General features: G+C 43.1%; 1 protein-coding gene across 1 annotated transcript; it reads left to right on the forward strand.

Annotated features, from left to right (window-relative positions):
• The first annotated feature begins 1,883 nt into the window (after window positions 1-1,883).
• LOC143788311 (uncharacterized) lies at window positions 1,884-25,194 on the forward strand. The gene is made up of 4 exons (XM_077277873.1): window positions 1,884-2,189; window positions 11,200-11,330; window positions 20,171-20,327; window positions 24,779-25,194. The coding sequence occupies exons 1-4, from the start codon at window positions 2,052-2,054 to the stop codon at window positions 24,935-24,937; spliced, it is 585 nt and encodes a 194-aa protein (XP_077133988.1). The 5' UTR covers window positions 1,884-2,051; the 3' UTR covers window positions 24,938-25,194.
• The last annotated feature ends 598 nt before the right edge of the window (window positions 25,195-25,792 follow it).

The following is a 25,792-nucleotide window of genomic DNA, read 5'->3' on the forward strand; positions in this document are numbered from 1 at the left end:
AAGCCCTGTATATAAAGACCCTTTGCCAAGGCAAAATGCCTTGATGGTACCAAACATCCAAGTCCCAGTTGCCTGCCCAAGATACGCCTCTATGGAAGCCAATATGTTATGTGACTGTACCTAAACTGGATCTGCATCTCCTCCTTTATAAGACTACACATCAATGAATTTGGGATAGAGGAATCTGAATTTACTGAAACGATAATCATGAATATACATGCAACGCGTTTCAGTTCTCTGCTGAGATTGTCAACGTGGTGAATTGCCTAAACTTGGAGCGATGAAACTATAGAAGTCTCTGCCGGGGAAGTTGTCACGGTGAATTAATTAAAAGATTTAAAAAAGGATCTGGTTTATTTTCTTGTGTGTCATATTACAAATTATGGCTACTAGATTACTGTAGATGGCTCAAAGATCTAAGGATATGTTAATACTTGTAGGCAAAAATAAATTATTCCCTAAAAAAAAGGAAATTTGGCTTCTATGGTGATTTTTAAATCTTTTGATTTAACATTGCAAGATAATAAGCTGAATTGGAAGGACTCATGCATAATTTTCTGCCTTATAAACTGTCTTTTCAATGCCCCGGAGTGCTTAAAAAAATAACAAAAAAGCATAATTACCATCTGGCAGAAGTGTGAAGACTGCAAAGCTCATGTGCCCTGATGTCATGAGATTACTGGAAGACACAGTGCTCGGAGCAGAGGAGCACCGGCAGTCTAGGAGGTAAGAATGCTTTTTACTTATTGGTGTTAGGGTACCGTCACACAGTGCCATTTTCATCGCTACGACGGCACGATTCGTGACGTTCCAGCGATATAGTTACGATATCGTTGTGTCTGACACGCTACTGCGATCCGGAACCCCGCTGAGAATCGTAAGTCGTAGCAGATCGTTTGAAACTTTCTTTCGTCGTCTAGTGTCCCGCTGTGGCGGCATGATTGCATCGTGTGACACAGGTTGTATACGATGTGTGCACAGTAACTAACGGCTTCTACATCGCAAATACGTCATGAAATTATTGCTCCAGCGCCGTGTATTGCAACGTGTGACCGCAGTCTACGACGCTGGAGCGATAATCATACGACGCTGCAACGTCACGAATCGTGCTGTCGTAGCGATGAAAATGGCACTGTGTGACGGTACCCTTATTCAGAGGTAGGTAACACCTTGAATATGAAGTTTGTCCCCCTAATACAGCTATAGCAGCTTCCGCTCTTAGGGAAACCTATCTCCAAGATTTTGGAGGCGTCTGTTGGAATTTTTGCTCCTTCATCCAGAAGAGCATTTATGAGGTCAGACCCTGAGGTTGGGGAGAGGTCGGGCTCACAATCTCCATTCTAGGTCATCCCACAGGGGTTGGATGGGGTTGAGGTCCGAGCACTGTGTGGTCAGACATGTTCTTCCACGCCAAACTCCTCTAAGCATGTAATAATGGACCGTGTGCACTGGACAAAGTCAAGAGAAACAGAAAATGGCCTTCCCCAAACTGGTCACACAAAGCTAGAAGCTACAATTGTCCACGGTGTCTTGTGGTGAAGCATAAAGATTACCCTTCACTGGAATAAGTGGCCAAGGGAGACCTCTGAGAAAAAGCCCAGAGCATTATCCCACCTCCACCAAACTGTACAGGTGGCACAATACAGAGTGTAGGGTGCGAGAGTAGTAGCAGATCGGCCCACGACAACCACGATCAGGCACCTTACAAATGCACCTAGAGAAAAATCTAATCCTAATATTACTAATGCAAATCTAGGGTCCTGCTCAAAAGATGTCCTGAGTCACGTAGGTGAAATAGGTCAGGTTTACAATCATGTTAGGACGTCATCCACTTGAGGAACATGAAACCGAACGGCATATGTTTTACACGAGTCTGTGCAAGCATCATACGCGCAGGGAGTGTCAGATTCATTAATTATCAAGAGTTTTACAAAGTTCCTTTATTGTAATAAACAAAGAGAGAAAGAGGAGCCCTTGACGGAGGAAGCGTGGATCACACCAGACCAGTCCTTCATCTGAGATAGAAAAGTGAGATGAACAAGGATTGAAACATGGCCGTGGTGGAATCTGCAGTCTACAACCTCCTGGGGGTTTTTCACAAATACTCCGCCAAGGAGGGAGATAATTTAACATTAAACAGGTCTGAATTAGCCGTATTACTGGAGAGTGAACTGCCGTGCTGCTACAGGGTAAGTTGCTCATCGCTTGGTGCCATCGTTCAAGAACCTTCTACTGCCAATTTTCCATTGCTATTTATGCCCATATGCTATATTCTTGTAGCTGTGTTGCTCTTTGGGCATCGAAGACCTTCATAATTCAATAACTCGAGAATTCAATAGAAATAGGTGGCAAATCTATTGCCAAATTTAGGAAACCAGTGTGGTCTAAACTGCCCTTACGGAAGGGGTTGGTTAGAGGTGCCCGGCATCCTAGGCTTGTGACCATCAATAATCATAATATAAAAAGCATTTTAGTATTACTTAAACATTGTGCCGCACAGTTTTTAGATGATTTTATGCTTTTAGGAGTTATTTGGGAGCTGTATGTTGGCATTGTCCAATGGAAGTGGTTGGTGACAGCATAGCCTTTTATATTTAGGGTGCCATTTTGGTTATTTGGTCAACGTACGGCACAGTTTACCAGCACACTAATGTATGGCAGAACCCTATGTTGGAGAGTGGAGTTAAAGGGGTTCTATTTTACCTACCGTACATGCTATCACTAGAATTGAGCGAATATGTACAGAAACGATCGCCTTATCCGAATTTGCCATATTCGTGCCACATCGGTAGCCTATTTGTCCCGAATTTAAGTTTGACATTCATTTTTCTACTCCCATTGACTCCAATGGCGTTCGGCTGTGTTCGTCATATATCACAAATACAATATTTGCCAGAGATCTTAATCTGAACCGAATATTGAAAAATTCACTCAACTCTAGTTGTCACGTATCCAAATGGTTGATCGCTTGAGGTTCAACTGCACCGATCGGCAGAATGGGGAACTTTTATCTCTGCCTGGGCTTTTTTTTATCCCTGTTTCAAAACAGAGTGGTAGATTGGATGCCCGACCACCACTACATTCATTCTCTATGGCTACCAGATAAAAAAAACTAGCGGACAGCATGGAATGAATGGAAAGGTGACCAAGCATCCAATATGCCGCTCCATTGTAATGGGGATAAAGGTTCACATTTTCGGTGAATAATTTCTTTAAAGGGAACATGTGATTAGAAAACGGGGAATTGTTTTTACATGTTATATACTGTATATATATGTATACTGGCTGAAAATCTTAATACCCTTGAAATTGTTTCAGAAAGTGAAGTATTTCTCCCTGAAAATTATTGCAATTACACATATTTTGTCATACACATGTTTATTTTCTTTCTGTTTTTTGGAATAAAACAAAAAAGCAAAGGGAAAAAAACAAGTAAACTTAAAGCGAACCTGTCAGCGAACCTGTCTGCAGGAATTTGCTCAGTAAACTACAGACAGTGTCAGGTTACCACTGTTAAACTGATTAAAATGATACCTGGGGTGAAGAAATCCGTCTTGTAGTTCTTGTGTAATCAGTGTTAGAAGTTTTCAGTTAATGATTTGCCCGTGCTCCAGGGCGGGATTGTAGGCAGAGTCTTATCTTCCTGCTCTAAGCCAGAGAAACCAATGAAAGACCAGCTCACAGGCCGCCCCGAAGCACTGCCAACCTGACAATGCCTGTAGTTTACATAGCAAAATCCTGCTGACAGGTTCGCTTTAATATTTGGTTGCACACCCTTTGGAATAAATAACTGCAATCAAATGCCTCCTATAACCATCAACAAGCTTCTTACACCTCTTAATTGGAATTTTGGACTATTTGCAGCGCCCCAGAGTCCTGGTCGTTGCAGTACTGTGGCTCCGCCACTATGGGGAGCTATGGAGCGTCCGATGGCACTGAAGGAGTTCATCTGATCAGGTATCACAGACACCAATACATTTCACAGCCGGGCCTCCGGGGGGAGCTAAGGGTGCTATTCATTAGGCCACTCCCCACCATAGTGGGTAAACTGGGGGTCAGGCAGGAAGTTAGATCAGAAAGCTGACTGGGTTGGAACCAGGCAACACCTTGTGGCAGAGGGTGTTGTAGGGGAAGATACAGTAGGGTCTCTGTCAGGGGTGGGATCCTGACAGAGGCTTGGCAACGAGAACGAACGTAACGGGACCGTGCCTGCTCCGGGTAGCGGCGGTGCCCAAGAAAGGATTAGAAGAGAGATAGATTGTGCTGAGTGAGAAACGGGATCACGCAAAGGAGAAATACCAGTAGGAGTCGTGCTGTAAGACCGAAGCAACATCCTACTGAGGCGCACTACCGGTGGCCGGAACGCCGAGGGAGTAGAATAACATTCAGCTTCAAGCAATACTCCAAACAGCGGCAGGACAGTCAGTCTCAGGCGGGCTGTCTAACTCAAATCACCTATGAAGTCTTGGGAGGCAATTGTGGCAGAGGGGCGTCTCTAGGGTCCCGGAAGAACTCCAGGCCTACCCGTCAAACGGGTGCCGTTCCTACCCGAACCTCAGGGAGGGACGGAGGATTAGCAGAACATCATCTAGTCGAGTTGTGAGGGAACTTAAGAAACAGACACAACAGTTGTGGGGTACTTTCCGTAAGCACAGCAGGGAAGGACTACAACACATAGCGCTAGGGGGAAGGCACAGATTTCCTCCTGTGAAGAGAACTCTGGAAGTGTCATTGGACCGGCCGGACTTGCGCAGCCTGGTGAGCCGTATTCTGGACTGAGGACTCAGAGATCTTCAGTAAAGAGGTAAAGAGACTGCAACCTGGTGTCCTCGTTATTTACCGCGACCTGCACCCCACAACTGCACCGTACAACACCACTTATTGCACCGGACGTCCCCCACTGACAGACAGGGCCACGGACCGGGTATAGCCACCGTGACAACCCCAGAGCAGAGACTCAGAGGCCCGGTACCGGGTACCCCTCGGCCCTGCGGCGGTGTGGGGGTGCTCCAACTTGGCGTCACGAACAGGATCTACTTAAGCCTGAAGAATCAGGTCATGTGTGCCTTGGAACTGTGATTTGTTGTGCTTGGACTGTACTTTATTGAGAGACTGTGTATTGCCATTGACCCAGAGAAGTTCCCGCCAAAAGCCGCCGCCATTGCTACGCCAGAGAAGAAGGAGGGCGTGCCATGGGAGGAGACTACCAGAGTGGCGCGAGAAATGGCTACCGCCCCCTGCGCTTCTGGCTGCAAAGTGAGGACCTGCCTTCAAGCAGAGGACAACCCCCTGATTTGCAACGGCGGGAAGCAGGAGATGGAGAAGCTCGGCCCCGGAGAAATGGCGGAGTCCGATGCATGCATTGCCACCGATCAGCAGATCATGATGAAGAACAGCGAGTGCCGGAACGGGGAAGGAACAGTCCCGGTTTGCCCTCGTTTATCGGGGGCAGACCCGTGTCCCCTGCAGCCGAAGGATCCGAAGCCCCCGGAACAGATAGCGGAGCTGAGTCCACCAATCCCGACCTCGGAGTCAGCGGAGGAGGAACCACAGCGAGCGGAGCCGCGTTCGGGGACCGTATTAGAAGAGCCGCGGTCCGAGCAGCAGCTGACTCCAGCGTTCTTGTCAGCGGACCGGATCGACATCGGTGGAATCACATCAGGTGCAGGTACGGAAGATACTCCTGCCTCTCCGTTCGGTGCTGCTCCCGTGACCGATCCTCCCCGCAACAGTAATCCTTCGTTCACAATCGAGCGAGTGGTCCTCGGCCCCAGTGCAATGGGGAAGTTATTACCGCCACTACCAACCAAGTGGGGGGAGCCCATAGATGTGGGCCCGGACGGAGTGATGTTCCGGTGGGACACCCCCTGGGTTGAGCAGGATGGGGTTCCGGTGGATGGTCTCACCATCGCAATACTTACCTGGGACCAGTACAATCAATGCGTGCTCCAGCACTGGAAACAGCGAGGTGAAGTTGAACAACGGGAGACGCAACGCAAGAAGTTTGTAAATGGTGGGAAGGACGTGGTAAGGCGGGGAACTGTGTCGGCCTTCCACCCCAGGAAAGGATGGGGCTCTATACAGGAACCGGGTCTATTGACTGGCGTCTTTGTTGCTAGTTACGACGTGGAAACTCCCTGCTGTGATCGGGATGGCGAACCATTACGGGAAGGGGATCAGGTGACGTACACCCGTCACCAGAACGCACAAGGATGGCGTGCCCGGAATGTTCAACGATGTGAGCCTGAGAGAGTGTCACCTGTGGCCCCAATTATGGTTGATCCAGATTTGCCAGATCTCGTTACTGTCTCCACTGTGCGCTTTGTAGTAGCTCCTGAACTCGCCAGCAGGGTCAGTCTTCAAATTCAGACACCGGGTGACCTGGTGGTCCCTGCAGGGCCTGCCGCTGGTATCCATGCCACAGTGGTCGGAGGTCAGGGACCAAGACCACCAGAACAAGAATAAACCTCGAAACCATGATAATGTAAATAGTTCTTCCCTTTAACTGTTTGTTCCTGTTTTGCTGCTGAACCCGTCTAGGGTTAACTTTTAAAGGGATCCCTTTGTTGACCCGGGATCCCAATTGTTTGGTTTGTTTTTCCACTTTTTGTTTCCTGTTATCAAGAACTGCCGCAATCATGAACAGTGCATGATACAAACTTATTGTAAATAGTTGCACCTTCTTAAAGGCGCTCCCTACTGGTTTTTCTTCAAAAAGGACTCTTTGTGAAGATACCACACTGGAACCTTTGCTGAGTAAGGACTGGTAGCTTGAGAAGAAATGCTACCTCATAGAGACTTGGTCCCTTCTTAAAGGGGATGTTCAATTGTTGCACTTAAACTGTGATATTGCTTTAAGACAGGTAGCAATAATGTTTGATGAAAGAAAGTGATGATAATGTGTATATGAGAAAGTTATATGTATCCAACCAGTTAATTGTGAAGAAATGATGATGTTTCTCGAAAGAAGGGGGAATGATTGGTAATGTTGATAGAAAGTGGGGATAGAAGGTAAACCCTGAGTCCTCCATAGAAAGTTAGTTTATTGTAAAGAAAGAGTTAATAATGTGTTATAGAGGACAGAAAGTGAACCCGTAGGGGTTAGGAAGTGAGTCCTCCTAGGAGCCATACGTAGATGGCTCAGTGCTTCTAAAACTGAAAGTAATGTTATGATCTATACTGTGTATAGAAGTTGAAAAGGCGGTAGGCCCTGGCTGAACGGGGCGGTCCTGTAACAGAAAGGAGAGGCAGTAGGTCTGGTGCCGATAGGACAGGCGGTCCTGCAGATTTAAAGAAGGAGAATGAAAAAGTTAAAATTACCTTATAATGTGATTATAGGAAGGTCTTTAGTGGATACAGAGTGTATGTCCTTAAAGGCAACGTTAAAGTATTGTTCAGCAATTTTTGCACTTAGTAGAATACCCGGTTGGGTAAGAAGAGTTATTTATAGCATGTTGCTATGTTATCTAACCATGTTTGTAACGTTCAAGTGTCCTTACCTCCCATAAAGGGAAGCCTGTTCAAGTATACTTATTGTTATTGCACTCAACAAAATTGTATGTCTTTTTGCTAAACTTGTATTGTTGTTTTCTTCCCAGTCCCGGAGTACTGTGTTTAACCAGGGGGGAGTGCAGCGCCCCAGAGTCCTGGTCGCTGCAGTACTGTGGCTCCGCCACTATGGGGAGCTATGGTGCGTCCGATGGCACTGAAGGAGTTCATCTGATCAGGTATCACAGACACCAATACATTTCACAGCCGGGCCTCCGGGGGGAGCTAAGGGTGCTATTCATTAGGCCACTCCCCACCATAGTGGGTAAACTGGGGGTCAGGCAGGAAGTTAGATCAGAAAGCTGACTGGGTTGGAACCAGGCAACACCTTGTGGCAGAGGGTGTTGTAGGGGAAGATACAGCAGGGTCTCTGTCAGGGGTGGGATCCTGACAGAGGCTTGGCAACGAGAACGAACGTAACGGGACCGTGCCTGCTCCGGGTAGCGGCGGTGCCCAAGAAAGGATTAGAAGAGAGATAGATTGTGCTGAGTGAGAAACGGGATCACGCAAAGGAGAAATACCAGTAGGAGTCGTGCTGTAAGACCGAAGCAACATCCTACTGAGGCGCACTACCGGTGGCCGGAACGCCGAGGGAGTAGAATAACATTCAGCTTCAAGCAATACTCCAAACAGCGGCAGGACAGTCAGTCTCAGGCGGGCTGTCTAACTTAAATCACCTATGAAGTCTTGGGAGGCAATTGTGGGAGAGGGGCGTCTCTAGGGTCCCGGAAGAACTCCAGGCCTACCCGTCAAACGGGTGCCGTTCCTACCCGAACCTCAGGGAGGGACGGAGGATTAGCAGAACATCATCTAGTCGAGTTGTGAGGGAACTTAAGAAACAGACACAACAGTTGTGGGGTACTTTCCGTAAGCGCAGCAGGGAAGGACTACAACACATAGCGCTAGGGGGAAGGCACAGATTTCCTCCTGTGAAGAGAACTCTGGAAGTGTCATTGGACCGGCCGGACTTGCGCAGCCTGGTGAGCCGTATTCTGGACTGAGGACTCAGAGATCTTCAGTAAAGAGGTAAAGAGACTGCAACCTGGTGTCCTCGTTATTTACCGCGACCTGCACCCCACAACTGCACCGTACAACACCACTTATTGCACCGGACGTCCCCCACTGACAGACAGGGCCATGGACCGGGTCTAGCCACCGTGACAACCCCAGAGCAGAGACTCAGAGGCCCGGTACCGGGTACCCCTCGGCCCTGCGGTGTTCAATGGGATTTAGATCCGGACTTATTGCTGCCACTTCAGAACTCTCCAGCTCTTTGTTTCCATCCATTTCTGGGGGCTTCTTGAAGTTTATTTGGGGTCATTGTCTTGTTGGAAGATCCAAGATACAGGAAGCAAACCCAGTTTTCTGACACTGGGCACCACATTGCAACCCAAAATCCTTTGGTGATCTTTAGATTAAATGATGCCTTGCACACAGTCAAGGCATTCAGTGCCAGAGGCAACAACCCAACCCCAAAACATCTTTGAACCTCCACCTTATTTGACTGTAAGTACTGTGTTCTTTTCTTTGTAGGCCTCATTCCGTTTTCGGTAAACAGTAGAATGATGTACTTTGCCAGAAAGCCTTATCTTGGTCTCAACTGTCCACAAGATGCTTTCACAGAAGAATTTTGGCTTACATACATTTTGGAAACTGCAGTCTAGTTTTTTTGTGTGTCTGGGTCAGCAGTGGGATCCTCCTGGGACTTTTTCAAAAGCGTTTTATTTAATTCAAATGTCGACGGATAGTCCACACTGACACTGATGCACCCTGAGCCTGCAGGGCAGCTTCAATTTCTTTGGAACTTGATTGGGGCTGCTTATACACCATCTGGGCTATCCTGCATTGCCACCTTTCATCATTTTTTCTCTGCAGTGCTTATCCAGGGAGATTAGCTACAGTGCCATGAGTTGTAAACTTCTTGATTATGTTACACACCATGGACAAGGGAACATCAAGATCTCTGGAGATGGACTTGTAACCTTGACATTTTTGATACAGTTCAACAATATTGGTTCTTAAGGCCTCACACAGTTCTCTTCTTCTCTTTCTGTTCTCCATGCTTAGTGTGGCACACACAGACACACAATACAAAGATTGAGTCATCTTCTCCCCTTTTTTCTGGTTTGAGGTGTGATTTTCATATTGCCCACACCTATTACTTGCAACAAGTGAGTTTGAATGAGCATCATATGCTTAAAACAAAGTTGTTTACCCACAATTTATATACAGAAGATAACACCGGATCCACCATTCACAATAGGTGATATCACAACTCACCTCCTCCTCCTGTAGAATGACTTATAATACCTCTATGGAACAAGGGGGTCAGTGGGTGCTCCAGTCAGCTGGTTCGAGACCACATGGAATAGGGATCCTCCCATTGAACGCCCGCTCTTCTTTTACTGTGGGTATAATACCATTCAGACAACACAGGGTGAGGGTAAAACAGTGTGGTAATAATTTATTGAACCATCAGCAAGCAACAACATGTAGAACAGTCCCAGATGGTGCAAATGACAGTGTCAACCTTCCACTGACTTGCCGGGATTAGAGCTGCTTGCAGGGCCAACTACCCCCACCAGTGGCACCCCAATTTTGGTGAGCACCCACAGAGAGGAGGTAACATCAAGCTTACGAAGCTCAGTGAAAGCAGTGAGGTATGTGGCCAGGTGATTTGATTGTCCCTACCTGGATTCTTCAAGATGTCTCTGAGGGTTCATCAATGGTCAATAGAGCAGATCTGTGTTCTTCCAGCTGGGGCCATGGTCCCCTAAGCTGACATCCTGTAGAGTCACTTGGAACAGAGACAAATGCTCCTTATATTGTTCACAACTGTCCTTCAAGCCATGATTCACAAGTCAATGGTTAGGGGTGATGAGGTTAACCCGCATTGTTTGAATATTTATAGTTTATCCTTCAATGTTTGCAAGTCAACAAACTACATGACCTGGTATAATATGTAATCAACATATCAGCAAACATCACTGTTCAGTGACCTTACATCCTTGTTTTTCAAAGATAACACTACAATAAACTGTAGGAGATGATATAAGAGTCAATCTACAAGAAGAGTCAACATAAAGATAACAATCTATACTTCCTGGCTTACTGAAAATAGACTTCTGAATAGTTAAGATTAAATGCTGTGTTGTCACAACCTCTATATATATAGTAGATAACACAGTATGAACCATTCAAAATAATGATGTCACAGCTCACCTCCTCCTCCTGTACAATGACTGATAACACCTCTATATACAGTAGATAACACAGGATCCACTATTCACAGTAGGTGATCACACAACATGCCCATTACATTCTCTAATGGAATTCGCAATGTCATCTCTAAACAACAGGATTCTATATTTTACATTGACATACATTGAAGGCATCAGTTGGAGGAATAGTGCAAATATGGAAATCCTCCCAGTACACCGCCGATGTACAATGTAATCATGGTGTGAATGCGCTTAAGATAATAGTCCCAAATCTTGACAAACAGCAGACGTTTAGTCCCTGAAATAAAGCTTTTATGGAGCAAGGCGTGACAATCTTATTGTTTATCTGATACTGCTGTGAGTACAGATCATGAATTCTTCATATGTTCCTTATCATGTGACTGCTAAGATGCCGTATTCTGTCTTTCAGGACGATGCTATGAGGATGCTGGATTTGGATGGAGATGGAGAGGTTGACTTCATGGAATTCATAGAATTTATTACAGAAGTCACCACTGAACTACAGACCATGTACATTCAAAATGTATTAAAATATAAAAGGTAAAATATAAATAGTGAAAACACAGAGATGGACCAATGATACGATGGATAGATAGATCGATAGATAGATAGATAGATAGATAGATAGATAGATAGATAGATAGATAGATAGTGGAAAGATAGATAGATAGATAATAGATAGATAAATAGATAGATAGATTATAGATAGACAGATAATAGATAGATAGATAAATAGATAGATAGATAGATAGATAGATAGATGATAGATAGATAGATAGATAGATAGATAGATAGATAATAGATAGATAGATAGATAATAGATATATAGATAACAGATAGATAATAAATAGATAGATAGATAGATGATAGATAAATAATAAATAGATAGATAGATAGATAGATAGATAGATAGATAGATAGATAGATAATAGATAGATAAATAGATAGATAGATAGAAAGATAGATAGATAGATAGATAGATAAATAGATAGATAGATAATAGATAGATAATAGATATATAGATAGATAGATAGATAGATAGATAGATAGATAGATAGATAATAGATATATAGATAACAGATATAATAAATAGATAGATAGATAGATAGTAGATAGATGATAGATAAATAATAAATAGATAGATAATAGATAGATAGATAGATAGATAGATAGATAGATAGATAGATAGATAGATAATAGATAGATAAATAGATAGATAGATAGATAGATAGATAGATAGATAGAAAGATAGATAGATAGATAGATAGATAGATAGATAGATAGATAGATAGATAATAGATAGATAATACATAGATAATAGATAGATGATAGATAGATAATACATAGATGATAGATAGATGATAGATAATAGATAGATAGATAATAGATAGATAGATAGATAGATAGATAGATAGATAGATAGATAGATAGATAGATATGTCACTGGGTATAATAATTACCTTTCCACTTACAGTATGTCACCATATATCAGTGAGAGGATGCACATTGTATTCTGAGTCAATAAATTTCCCAGGATACCAAGGAGCTCAGAGAAGAATAGCCTGGCAGTAAAGCCGAGCTCTGCTTATTATGTAGCCACTACTAGAATTATTCCTCCCACAAGTTTTCCACAGGTCTAATAATAAGAGCAGGAGACCTGCCGGGTTCTCTTGTCTGCTTCATGGTTGTACCTCTGTGCTTTACAGAATAACTACTGGTGACTAGAAGTGAACTTTATTTGTGAATTTTGAATTAATCTACTGTTGTTTTACAACTTTCTACCTATCTGACAAAGCTGTGACACTGACGTTGTCACACTGTCCAGATTCACTACAATGCAGCTGCTGAATTCCCTGCCTCTGCTTTTGTGCAGACTATCATAATTCCCCTAATTGGCTGCGCTATGCCATGTGATGTGATAGCTGAAGGACAGTATGGTGAAGCCCATGCGGTTGCTCATGAGGCCGCGTGAGTCTTCTCTGGCTCCTAAAATCTTCTGCTTTTTGGAAATAGTCGGTGGGCATCTTTTGGCAAATTTTTGGAATTGGACGGATCCTATACATTTTCTACATTTCAACACAAATTTGATGCATGTTAAATCCATCTGCTTATCTTTATTTATGACCGCACCTATTGGGTCTATTATATGTAGTGAGTGACTTTGGTAGGAGGCCATCAGAATGTCATCATGTTATCAGCCGCAAAACTCTTACCTGCGTAAATCTTTTCCAAGTTTAGAGCCAAAACCTAATAGAATCCATGATGTACGAAATTTTTTTCAAAAAAAGATCTTTCAACGTAGCTTACTAATGTGCGGGTCATAAACATTGGGTCAAAGTTGGCTGAAACTGCAAAATTTAAGGGATTGGCTAACAATTTTGTACTTACGGGGCCATCCCAACTGTCCCCTGACAGCAGTTACCATATGTCATCAATCCTACTCTCAAAAGGAATTGTAGCCCAGGCCTGTTACTGTCATGATCCAGACCAGGTTTTGGGTCTTGTCTCTCCTTTCCCAGTCTGGTCATGTCAGGGGTTAACTTTCTCTGCCTCGTTCCGGTGTCGGGTCTGCTATTTAACTGCGCTGCATCCTGCAGACAGTGTCAGTTATATTTCCTGCCTACGGCGTGTGTAGCTGGCTCTGGTGAAACCCTGATTTGTCCTGCTGCATTTAGCTGACTTTGTCCGTGTCTGTTCATTCCTCTCTTCCCGCCCCGACTCTGCTTGTCCCTGTGTGTTTGGATTCCCTGGTACTCGACTCTGCTTTGGCTCTGACCTGCTTCTGTCTCTTCCTTCTGATACTTCTGCTACGGACTGGTACTGACCTTTCGGTGCTCCTCTGACTTTGTGTTTGGACTTTCCCTTGGTACTACGCTACTCTCTGGTATCAACCTGGCTTGTCTGACCATTCTGCTGCCACCTGGTGGTAGCCTCGCTGCAGTTCTGCTGGTCTGCTCTGAGCAGGATTTCAGCCCTCTCTCCACTATGCTGCTATCTAGTAGAGTCTGCACTTACCTACGGAGCTGCAGGGTGACAGTTACACTCCAAAATGATAGATTTGAAAATTTATTTAGTGCTCCATCTGTCATGCCAAATCACAAACCGCAAATCATTGTTTTAAAATATTCTACTTATATTGAATCTGTTAGTTTGCAGTTTCCATTAATCAATTAGTAGAGCAATATTATTTTTGTTGTGCTGTTTCTGTTCTGTATAGCTTCTTCTCTAGTGCTCTCCAAGTCAGTACATACGGTATATGAGAATATCGTGAAGTCACCAAAACCTGAAGGAAGGGAAAAAACGGTGATCATCTCACCATCCAAGGAGGACAATTCAGTGTGGAAGCCACTTGTACTCACATAAGGACCCTGTTAGACCTTGTTTGGTCACGGTGAGGTGTAAGGAGTGTAGGTACCACACCAGGCTGGTATCCAGGTCAGAAATGGAAGAAGGGTCCATGAGAGTTCCGGCACCAATAGGAAAAGGTCCATGAAAGTTCCGGCACCAATGGGAAAATGTGAAAAAATAACTTTTACTGTGCAATTAAAACATGGTGAGGAAAAGCAAAAAAGCTAAACAGAAAAAAGATCAATGATCCATAAGCCTGCGCGTTTCGGCTTAGCAACCTTTATTTGCAGAAGCTTATGGATCCTTCATCTTTTTTTTTTTCTTTTTTGCTTTTTCTCGCCATGTTTTTAATTCCACAGTAAAAGTTTTGTTTTCCCATTTTCCCATTGGTGCTCAATCCTTACGATCCCTTCTTTCATCACTAAAACCTTTCCTGAGTTTAAAAAAATAAAAAGTACCAGATTTGGGGGGTTAAGCTCAGGTTGGATAATTGGTCGGGTGAAAGGCGTTTTGTCTTAAACCCCGCTGTTATAAGTTTAACTTGTCACTTTTTATAAACCAATTATTTACAGCAACATGATATAACTTATTATAGGAGCCATAATTTTGAGCTGGATGTACAGTTCTAGCTTCTTCTCTAGTGCTCTCCAAGTAAGTACACACATGGAAATATCGTGAAGTCTGATGTGTGGGTAATGTTTGGCATCTGTGATAAAGGATACGTTTTATTTTTTTACAATACATTAAATTACAGGACCCCTTTAAGGTTTTGGCATGAGTTAAATCTTTAGTTAAGAGTTAGAATGATATCCTGAGCAATGTAGGGGCCACGGTGACATTTTAGCCCCTGAAAGTCACATTCTCCGCTGTGATCGCATGTGATAGAATGTTGCTCCCTATTAGTCATAAAAGTCATTTTCAGTCTTTGGACTCATTTCAGTAAAGTTTCTGCTCACTAAATAATTCACTTGTCATGATAAATATGTTTCCACTGTAAGCAACCGGTCTTGGAGCCATTAAATGTTATACATCAGCTTTTGCCATAGGTTACCTTAGATTTCACAGTTCTGTGCCCAGGAGTTGTGCATCTGTCATATGTGGACAATTTATAATATGTCATTAAATATTTCCGCCCCAGACACCGGCCTTTGTGTTCTTTTCTAGAAAGCTACGACTGCAATCATATTCAACTTTAAAGGATTAAAAATAAATTGTTAAAGGGAACCGGTCACCTTAGAAATCTCTTTTTACCTGCAGATCTAGGGTTAATGTGCAAAATGGCATTACTGGTCATTGTCAAATTTAAAATCCCTACAGACATCTCCTGAAAGAGGACATATCACCCCCCACACCTCAAAATAAACATCTGGGAATAATTGTAGCTAGAGAAGGTCAAAAACTAATTATAGTAAGGGAAATGAGGGTCAAGATCTATCATGTTATTCCTTTTGAAGCAGAGACCGCCTGCTGTGGACAGGTGATTAAAATAGGATATCTGCTGGGGAAAAAGACAGCAAAATTGAGATTTGTTTATGTATAAGTGGAGGAGTGCAGAGGCTTCCTTTGTTCCATAGAGGGAACTTCTTCTCAAGATAGAATCTGCACAAGAATATGAACATTGGGGTTTGTATCAATCTGATATTCATGGGATATAGGTTTTTAGCATCGTTGCGACGGGACGAACAGAACACATTCACTCACATCGTCGTAATTCCACTAGAACCCCTCCAACTTAACAACGATACATGAGGCTGCACAGGTCATGTTTCATCTGTATGTAAAGTTAAAATTATGTTAAGAAATATGATGAAGATATATACCGCCTGGGATCTCCAGGGGCGAAGATACAGTATCCCTTAAGTTGGGGATCTCATAAAATTCTGAATGGCTTCCACAAACAGCACCCTGATGAGGTCATCAAGGGGAGGTATCTGGGCATAACTTATAGCTGATAAAAAACAGAATATGGGTTTGGATCATTGTTCATTCTGGGAAGACATACCATAGTTCGCTGTGTGAGTGTCCATTTTCCTAATTGGAGCACTTCCCTCCGCTAAGCTCTGAGCCATTTCCGTGACCAGGTTTAGTAGTTTTCTTTCATTATTCCTTTTTATTTCATGTATTTGTATATTTGGTATTGTCTGCCTATCTTTCTGGATTAAATATATGAAGTTTAATAGCTCTGTTCCTCTTGCTCTGTAAACCGCACTCCTGAAGCCATACGCTGCCTGTAAAGGGTGCCCAATCAGCCTGTAGAAGCGATTGGTGGTGGCAGCTAGTAGTGGTTCCTTTTTTTGTTATTGCGGAGCTTGCAGTGGCCCTACAGGGTGTATATACTGTACATATATTACATGCGTTGGAATTGGAGGTGTATATACTATACGCTCACTGTGAATTCCGTGACGTCCATCACTCGTCAACCATTTGCGTAATTGTCCTGACAATTTGGAGGCAGCAGAGTTGCATTCGCTGTGACAAAGTGGTAATAGTGGTGGGATTTGCGTTACCCCCCGGCTGCGTTCCCTTGACAGTCACCTTACTGAAAGTGCAGCTACCATGAGAAATTATTTTATTTCCTCCCAGGAGCCACTGTGAGCAGCAGTTGGTAGCATGCTCTAGCACTTTGATTTGCAGCTAATTCTGCAGCCCATCTGTGCACAGTGAGCTGTTAATCAAAGTCCCAGAGTTAGTGAGCGGTGACTGTAGCTAAGACATGCACCACTCCACGACTGAAAGCCGGCAGCTCCCAGTCAGAAATAAGTTAATATTCACATAGTAAGTGGTTCAGTAAGGCAGCATGGAAGTATCGTAATGCTATTCACCTGCAGATTAGTCCTTTATCTGCATGTAAATAGCATTTTCCAACGTGATAGGTTCCCTTTCAAGCAGATCTGACATCAGATTTCATAACATAAACTGCAAAAACATTATTATATAGCTCTCTAAGATGTGATGAGGCTGGTATGCTTACTTTGGAAATTCCTGTCAGAAGAACTGATCCATATTCCTGATATCTTATAAATCCAGATAAAGAGTAACAGACCTTATGAGCTCAAGTTTATTCAATCTCCTGCCATTAAGCTTGCCCGAGAGCTGTAACTTGTACTGAGCAGTGTGAGATCTCAGCAGGGAGGAGGGACAGTGAGGAGCTGTCAATCAGGCTAGGTGGATCGAGATTCAACAGCAGGGAGGAGGGACAGTGAGGAGTAGTGAAACAGGCTAGGTGGTTGGAGATTCAGCAGCGGGGAGGAGGGACAGAGAGGACCTGTCAATGAGGCTAGGTGGGTGAAGATTCAGCAGCAGTTAGGATGTAAGCTTGCCTGAGAGCTGTAACTTGTACTGAGCAGTGTGAGATCTCAGCAGTTACGAGGTACAGTGAGGAGCTGTCAATCAAGCTAGGTGGGTGGATATTCAGCAGCAGGGAGGAGGGACAGTGAGAAGCTGTTAAACAGGCTGGGTGATTGGAGATTCAGCAGCAGTTAGGAGGTACAGTGAGGATCTGTCACTCAGGCTAGGTGGTTGGAGATTCAGCAGCAGGGAGAAGGGACAGTGAGGAGCTGTCAATGAGGCTAGGTGGGTGAAGATTCAGCAGCAGTTAGGAGGTACAGTGAGGAGCTGTCAATCAAGCTAGGTGGGTGGAGATTCAGCAGCAGGGAGGAGGGACAGCGAGAAGCTGTTAAACAGGTTAGCTGGGTGGAGATTTAGCAGCAGCAGGGAGGAGGGACAGTGAGATGCTGTCAATCAGGCTAGGTGGGTGAAGATGCAGCAGGGAGGAGGGACAGTGAGATGCTGTCAATCAGGCTAGGTGGGTGAAGATGCAGCAGGGAGGAGGGACAGTGAGATGCTGTCAATCAGGGTAGGTAGGTGGAGATTCAGCAGCAGGAAGGAGGAACAGTGGGGAGCTGACAATCAGGCTAGGTGGGTGAAGATTCAGCAGCAGGAAGGAGGAACAGTGGGGAGCTGACAATCAGGCTAGGTGGGTCGAGATTCAGCAGCAGGGAGGAGGAACAGATTTATATAATTTCGCTGGATACCACTTACTTAATACTTGTACAGACAAGCCTTGCAACTTGTGAATGACCTCCAGCAATGTATATATAGGCCCTGGTAGTTACTTAGTTATTGCCCCTCTTATCTATTAAACAGGGCAAATAAATAGTGAAACTATCTGTAGGGAGGGAGCCTGATCCTTCATCACCCGCTGGAGTTTTGGCTCTGTAGACTCCTGGTGCACCCATATTTGGGTCTGAAGAGCCGAGGGATGCCTGGCTATTGTAGCCATAATATTGAGTATGTCCTCATTACAGCAGTATAAAGCATTATACAGTTTCCTGCAAGGTGTAGTCTCAGGAGCCGTCCCATGTCCGATAATGCAGTAATTACCGGTCACCAGGTTAATGTGGATTATAATGATCAGCACTGACAAGTTACAACAGATTGTTCTTACAATTAGAGTTTTTATGGAGTCACAAGAGGGAGAAGTGTTCCAGATGTGAGCGTCAGATCTGATTGAATAGTTTATACCATTAACTATTTTATGACCAAAGGAATTATTTTTTTTACATTAACAGTTAAATTCTGTAAAAAGCTAAATAAAAAAAATAAAAAAAAGGAAATTATCCTTTATTATAATAGTGAGAAACCAATAAATGTAGCCAGGATATAGTGATACAATATTAATAATAATAATAATAATAATAATAATAATAATAATAATAAAAATAATACATTCCTGCCTACGTCTTTACGATTGATGATAACTAATAGTATTTGAGGGTACTGTGACAACATGTAGGGTCTCTGGTCAGCAGTCATATATGGATGATGTAGCGCTGCACAGCAAAGCTCCATTTTTACCTCTTACAAGCACACCTAATTAATATAACAGCGCAGTCAAAATTTTCCACCCTTATATTGTTAAAAGCAGCGCTAGACCATGAACATGTAAGTTGTGTCAGCCATGGGAATATGTGTACTGGGGAAAAACATGAGCTGAACAAACGAAAAATTATTTTCCCAAGCAATACGAAGAACTTAGAAGGCACATGGCCATTTGAGGGGACAGATTTCAATGCCAACCCCATCCTGCTATAGACTATAGCACTTGTATTCTGATATATAGAAAAAATAGGTATTCAAAAACACCAGGAAGACCCATCCGGATGCTGAAATAGGACTGTCTTGATAAAATCAGGACTGTTGGGAAATATGCGGATAGATAGATAGATAGATAGATAGATAGATAGATAGATAGATAGATAGATAGATCGTCTATCGCAGTCTGCTGGCTTCTTGTGGCTCTGGTCTCATTCACTCAATTCTAAACTCCGCTTACTCAGCTCCGGTCTCGGTCACTCGATTCCTCGCTCGGATCTGGTCACTCGATTCTTCACTTGGGTACGGACACTCATAATAGCGGCTATAAGCCAACTCTGCTGCAGCACATGTCCATACTGCTACAGGATACAGGCGTCGACTACATTCTTCACTGCCCTTTTGGGCCTTTTATAATTACTAACTGCGACACAGCTATGACCTGACCTGGTGTCTCCTCCAATCTCTTCCCCTCTTGAAACCATATTCTTCATTATACAGTTCCTGCTGATGCAATTCTTTCCACATTCTCTTGCCCTACAATCTTTTGCCAGTAGGTTGCGGCGCTTGCTTGCAGGTATTCTTTCATGCATTAACTGTGGAAATCTCTCATTTGTCCATCTCCTTACGGAAGAAAGGAATGGAAGGAAGGAGGGAAGGGATGGTGACTGGAAGAATGGAAGGAAAGAGGAAGGGAGGAAGGAAGGAAAATAAATGGAATAGTAGATATGAGAGAGGAATATTGCTAGATAGATAAGTCAATAAAATGCTAGGTAAAATATAGATATGTATATAAATATATAAAATATAGAAGATAGATAATGGATAGATGTCCAGTAGATAACTATGAAGCCATTACAGTTATTAAACATAAAATATATAAACGTAACCACTTTTGTCCCCAGATACTTCATGTCTACCTCCTTTTTGTCTTGCAGACCACCAAAGTTTGGCGCTAAGACTCGATCTGAGAAAGCAATCGTTGCCTTGATTAAGGTATTTTACAAGTACGCAGGTAAAGGAGGTGACTTGTTCGGCCTGGAAACAAAGGAGCTCAGGCAACTTTTAAGGAAAGAGATGCCAACCCTCCACCCTGTAAGATTATACATCAATCTCATACACATGACATGACTTTCCTTCTTCGGCATTTCCAGATACAAACACTAAACTTGCTCATTTATGACCTCACCAAGAGTGGCGCTGACCCAATATTTCTATTTGTACGCTGGGATCAACTGATGGGCACTGGGAATCACATCCGTACAGGAAGAAGTGGTGACGCTTTCATGTGGCTTTATCTTTGGAATCCTCTGTCTTCAAATGCCCATACATTTGTAGAGATGGCGACATGTATGCAGGGCCACATCTCACTATTTATGACGGTGATAGTGAGTCAGGTGGGGCATGAGTCCAAGAGTCAGGATGTGGACCCACCATCAACCCTAATGTGGCCCTAATAATACTAAACCAATCAGAGAAATGTTCAGTTATTGTTCGAAAGTATTAAAGATCTCGCCCATTGAGGTACCCAACGTGGTAAATGTGGGAAGCAGGATTCATAGACTCTTTGCATGTGGGTGGGGAGGGAGGAATCACTGGCTCTCAGTTTGTGGGTGGAGAATCAGGGCTTATTCACTGTATGTGGGTGGGGAAGGATGACTCACATGTTCCTTGTATGTGGGTGGGGAAGGAGATCGCACAGGCTCTTGTATATGGGTGGGGAAGTAGGACTCACAGGCTCTTTTGTATGTGGTGGGGAAGGATGACTCACGTTTGTTGTATGTGGTGGGGAAGGAGAGCTCACAGGCTCTTTGTTCGTGAGTGGGGAAGGAGGACTCACTGGTTCTTTGTATATGGGTGGGAAAGGAGGACTCACGTGCTCTTGTATGTGGATGGGGAAGTAGGACTCACAGGCTCTTTGTAGGTGGGTTGGGAAGGAGGACTCACAGTCTCCTGGTATGTGGGTGGGGAAAAATCACTCAGCGGCCCTTTGTATATGGGTGGGAAAGGAGGACTCATGGGCTCTGTGAATGTGGATGCGGAAGTAGGACTCACAGGCTTCTTGTATGTGGTGGGGAAGGATGACTCACATGTTTGTTGTATGTGGGTGGGGAAGGAGAGCTCATAGGCTCTTTGTTCGTGAGTGGGGAAGGAGGACTCACTGGTTCTTTGTATATGGGTGGGAAAGGAGGACTCACGTGCTCTTGTATGTGGATGGGGAAGTAGGACTCACAGGCTCTTTGTAGGTGGGTTGGGAAGGAGGACTCACAGTCTCCTGGTATGTGGGTGGGGAAAAATCACTCAGAGGCCCTTTGTATATGGGTGGGAAAGGAGGACTCATGGGCTCTGTGGATGTGGAAGTAGGACTCACAGGCTTCTTGTATGTGGTGGGGAAGGATGACTCACATGTTTGTTGTATGTGGGTGGGGAAGGAGAGCTCACAGGCTCTTGTATATGGGTGGGGAAGTAGGACTGACAGGCTCTTTGTATATACGTGGGGAAGGATGACTCACATGTTTGTTGTATGTGGGTGGGGAAGGAGAGCCCATAGGCTCTTTGTTCCTGAGTGGGGAAGGAGGACTCACTGGTTCTTTGTATATGGGTGGGAAAGGAGGACTCATGTGCTCTTGCATGTGGATGGGGAAGTAGGTCTCACAGGCCCTTTGTAGGTGGGTTGGGAAGGAGGACTCACAGTCTCCTGGTATGTGGGTGGGGAAAAATCACTCAGAGGCCCTTGGTATATGGGTGGGAAAGGAGGACTCATGCGCTCTGTGAATGTGGGCACGGAAGTAGGACTCACATGCTCTTTGAATGTGGGTGGAGAAAAAGGACTCACAGGCTCTTTGCATGTGGGTAGAGAAGGAGGGATTGCAGGCTCTTTGTGGGTGGGGAAGAATGACTGACATCGACTTTGTATGTGGATGGAGAAGGAGTTCTCCCAGGCTCTTTTTTTGTGGATAAGAAAGCAAGACTCCCAAGCTCTTTATATGTGGGTGGGGAAGGATGACTCACATCAACTTTGTATGTGGGTGGAGAAGGAGTACTCCGAGGTTCTTTTCTGTGGGTTAAAAAACAAGACTTCCAAGATCTTTATATGTGGGTGGGAAAGGAGGACTCACAGGCTCTTTTTTTTTGTGGGTAAAGAAGCAAAGCTCACAAGCTTGTTCATTCAATGGCAGTTGGGAAGACGAATCCATAGGTTTGCTTTGTGTGATGAGGGCCCAAGACTCAAAAGTTTCCTTTACGTGGAAAGAAGACTCACAGGCTTTCTGTAAAAAAAGATCCTGGCAGATGTTATATGACTTGTTTTATTTCCCTTAAAATAGTGACTCAAATCCTAGATAACTATATATCCCTTGACATATAAATGTGTTTTTCTATCTAGTTAATAAAGCAGTCATTTATCTATAGTGTTTCCCATATATTTTTTATATAAAGAGGCTGTAACATTAATCTATACTACAAACAAACTCATTTATTGCTCTATAAAATAAATAACCAGGGACTGGGGGGGTGTAGTTATATTAAATCAGTGCTTGACAAGTTCAATAATTCTGTTAATCATTCATCTGAGGTCATTGTATATTAATGATGAAAATAACATTAATCAACTCTGGCCCATTTAATAATATTGTATACTAATTATTAATGTCTGTATTTGCAAATATTTGCCGTGCAATGAATGTGATGGTATACTGTATAAAGTAATCAATGAATAAATAATTTATAACATAAGATTTAATAAAATTATAAAAAAATGTAAAAAATAAATAAAAAGCACAATAACATAAAAAGTGATCAAAGTGAAGTCCAAAAAATAATATAAAAGTCATTTGTTTATACAGTGCACATTATTAGTAGTTATAGTAGTACATTCAGTATAGGTACTGTATATAAAACATGTGAGCTAAATGTAGTGCCTTGCAAAACTATTTAATCCCTTGGAACAAAAAACGAATACTTTTGCATGCATTGCATGTATTTATACTATTATATATATTTTTATGCTCTGTTATAATGATATACCAAGTTATAGGGTAGTTTGTGTTGCAGGTGACTTTAGAATGCGTGTCCACACTATATATGACCATTATATGACTTGCATCCTGTATTTTTCAGCAGTTTTACCCCCTGTAGCCTCTTTCACTAATTTTCAGTTGTCTCTGAGCTGGTGGGTTGAGACAAGTTGCTATGATGTCTCCCATACACAGCACACACAGATATGATGCATCAAAAAACGGAAAAAAAACCTGCCTAGATAAATGGCGAAGCTTCAAATCAATATAACCATCTGAAGAAAGAACCTGGAAGCTATATAACCATTAAAATAACAGAATTTTATTGAAGACATACATAAATACAAAATAAATGAACTAAAATTAAAAATGGAGGTGAAGCATATGCAAAAAAGAACCACCACGAGGTAATGTAATACAAAGATGTTTAGATGGTTTCTAGCATATACTTTTTGAGGAATATTCCCGTTCATAGTATATCCATTGTAGCCTTTATATATTAAAACATGTTTGTTTTTTTAGGGTCTGCTTATTATTATTAATACGCTTGAGTATATGTATTTATGCGTATAATACCCCTCACTATCTTTATAAAGGGAAGTACCATTTCTTTTGGACTTAATTAACATTGTTTTTTGCGCATTTTTGTATAGAACACTTGTTTATTAACTCTTTGTCTATCTAAACATCTTTGTATTACATTACCTCGTGGTGGTTCTTTTTTGCATATGCTTCACCTCCATTTTTAATTTTAGTTCATTTATTTTGTATTTACGTATGTCTTCAATAAAATTCTGTTATTTTAATGGTTATATAGCTTCCAGGTTCTTTCTTCAGATGGTCACACAGATATGAGTAGCACATGATCAAAAGAAGCAGCAGCATTGAGGATATTGTATATCAGTACTGAGCAGTGTAGCTTTGAATCCAGCTCTGCTGTGAGAGATAACACAAGAAAGCAAAGTTTTTTGCGTTTCTTTCTTCCAGTTTCCTCTCTCTCTGTTTTTTTTCAATAGACAGTTGTAATTTGATCCCTAAGTGGGCTGTTGGATTTTATCTGTATTTCTAAGTGAATGATAAGTTCTGGAGCTAGGGGTAAGAGAAGTGGCTCATAAGTAGACAAAGAAGTATATTTCTCTGATGAGATATATCACAAAGTTTCTTATATTGACTTGTACTGTTCATTTATGCAAAGTTTGTTGATATTGTAAGAGATAGTACAAATTTATTCGCCCATCCATCTCTTATATGACAGCGTCCTCGGCTCTTCTTTTGTTTAGCCAGTCTGGTGCAACGCCGGTGTTGCGGCACAACGCACCTGTAATGTCACGCCATGCTGGTTAATCAAAGAAGAGCCACAGAAGCTGCCATGTAAGAGGCAGTACTCCCTCTCCCAATTCGGCGGACGCAGGCCACTGTGAGGCCCGATGGAATGGGCCGCGAGAATGGATTTGCACCCGCTCGAATTATAACTCCTCATTATTGTGACTTATTGTTTTATCACATTTATTCTTCCTTCTTTTTTTGCAGTGTTTAGAAGGGAATAACCACTTCAAAGAAATCCTCAGCAACTTGGAAAGCAGACGCACGGGTACGGTCGACTTCAAGGAGTTCATGTCATTTGTGGCAAACTTTGCTGTGGCCGTTGAGTTTTCCTTCGTTAATGAGCCAGAGACAGATGAGGACTGACGCCGATACCTCGATAATTTGTCTTTTCTGCTTGTAACCTTTCACCTTCTCTGTGTGAATTCTGAACAATTACTACGCATTTAACACCAGAATATCCATCAACTGAATACATTAAAACATTATTATATCTCTTGGCTTTAGAGAGCTGCACTTCCATCCTTTGAGCGAATGTTCATTTAATGTTATTTACCCTTGTAAGTCCCTACGGCAGTGTGGTGGCGGCAGGAAATAAATGTACCATACAAAAATAACACCCTATATGTCTGTTTTTATCAGTGATGCAGCTGACGGACTCCTTTTCCATGCACATTTTTAAGGGATTGCATCATCTTGTTTCTTCCAGAGCACGCCGCTCCTCTGCCTCCCGACTTCCTGTTTGCCGGGGAGCAGTGTGCTCCTGCAGATTGACAGTTCAGGCCATCAGCATAGTTGTGCCACTGTTTCGAACAGCGTGCTTTCCAATATTGCATGCAGTGTCAGCTTTGCCTTTGCAAAATCAAAAGAGCGCAGGGGGACCGAGGCTTGATCCGGCCAGATTCTACAAACAGCCTGTTTGCTTAAAGAAATAGGTCACCTCTGAGAGGGGTAATCTAGGCAATAAGCTGCACACAATATAATTAAAAATCCTTATGTTCTTGAGATCAGAGAAAATTTTTAATTAAGCACTTTAATTAAGCATTTTTTTAAGCACTTTGCAATTTATCCATTTAGCCCCCTTTTAAAGGGGTTCTCCAGGAACTGCCAAAATTAGATAGTTAAAGGAGTTGTCCACTACTAGGGCAACCCCTCCTGGGGTTCAGCTGCAGCCCTAGCATCCTCTTCATGTTCAGTTTGTTTGAAGGCAGAGACAGTGAT

The sequence above is a fragment of the Ranitomeya variabilis genome, chromosome 8 (assembly GCF_051348905.1).
Source record: "Ranitomeya variabilis isolate aRanVar5 chromosome 8, aRanVar5.hap1, whole genome shotgun sequence".
Classification (NCBI taxonomy): Eukaryota; Metazoa; Chordata; class Amphibia; order Anura; family Dendrobatidae; genus Ranitomeya; species Ranitomeya variabilis.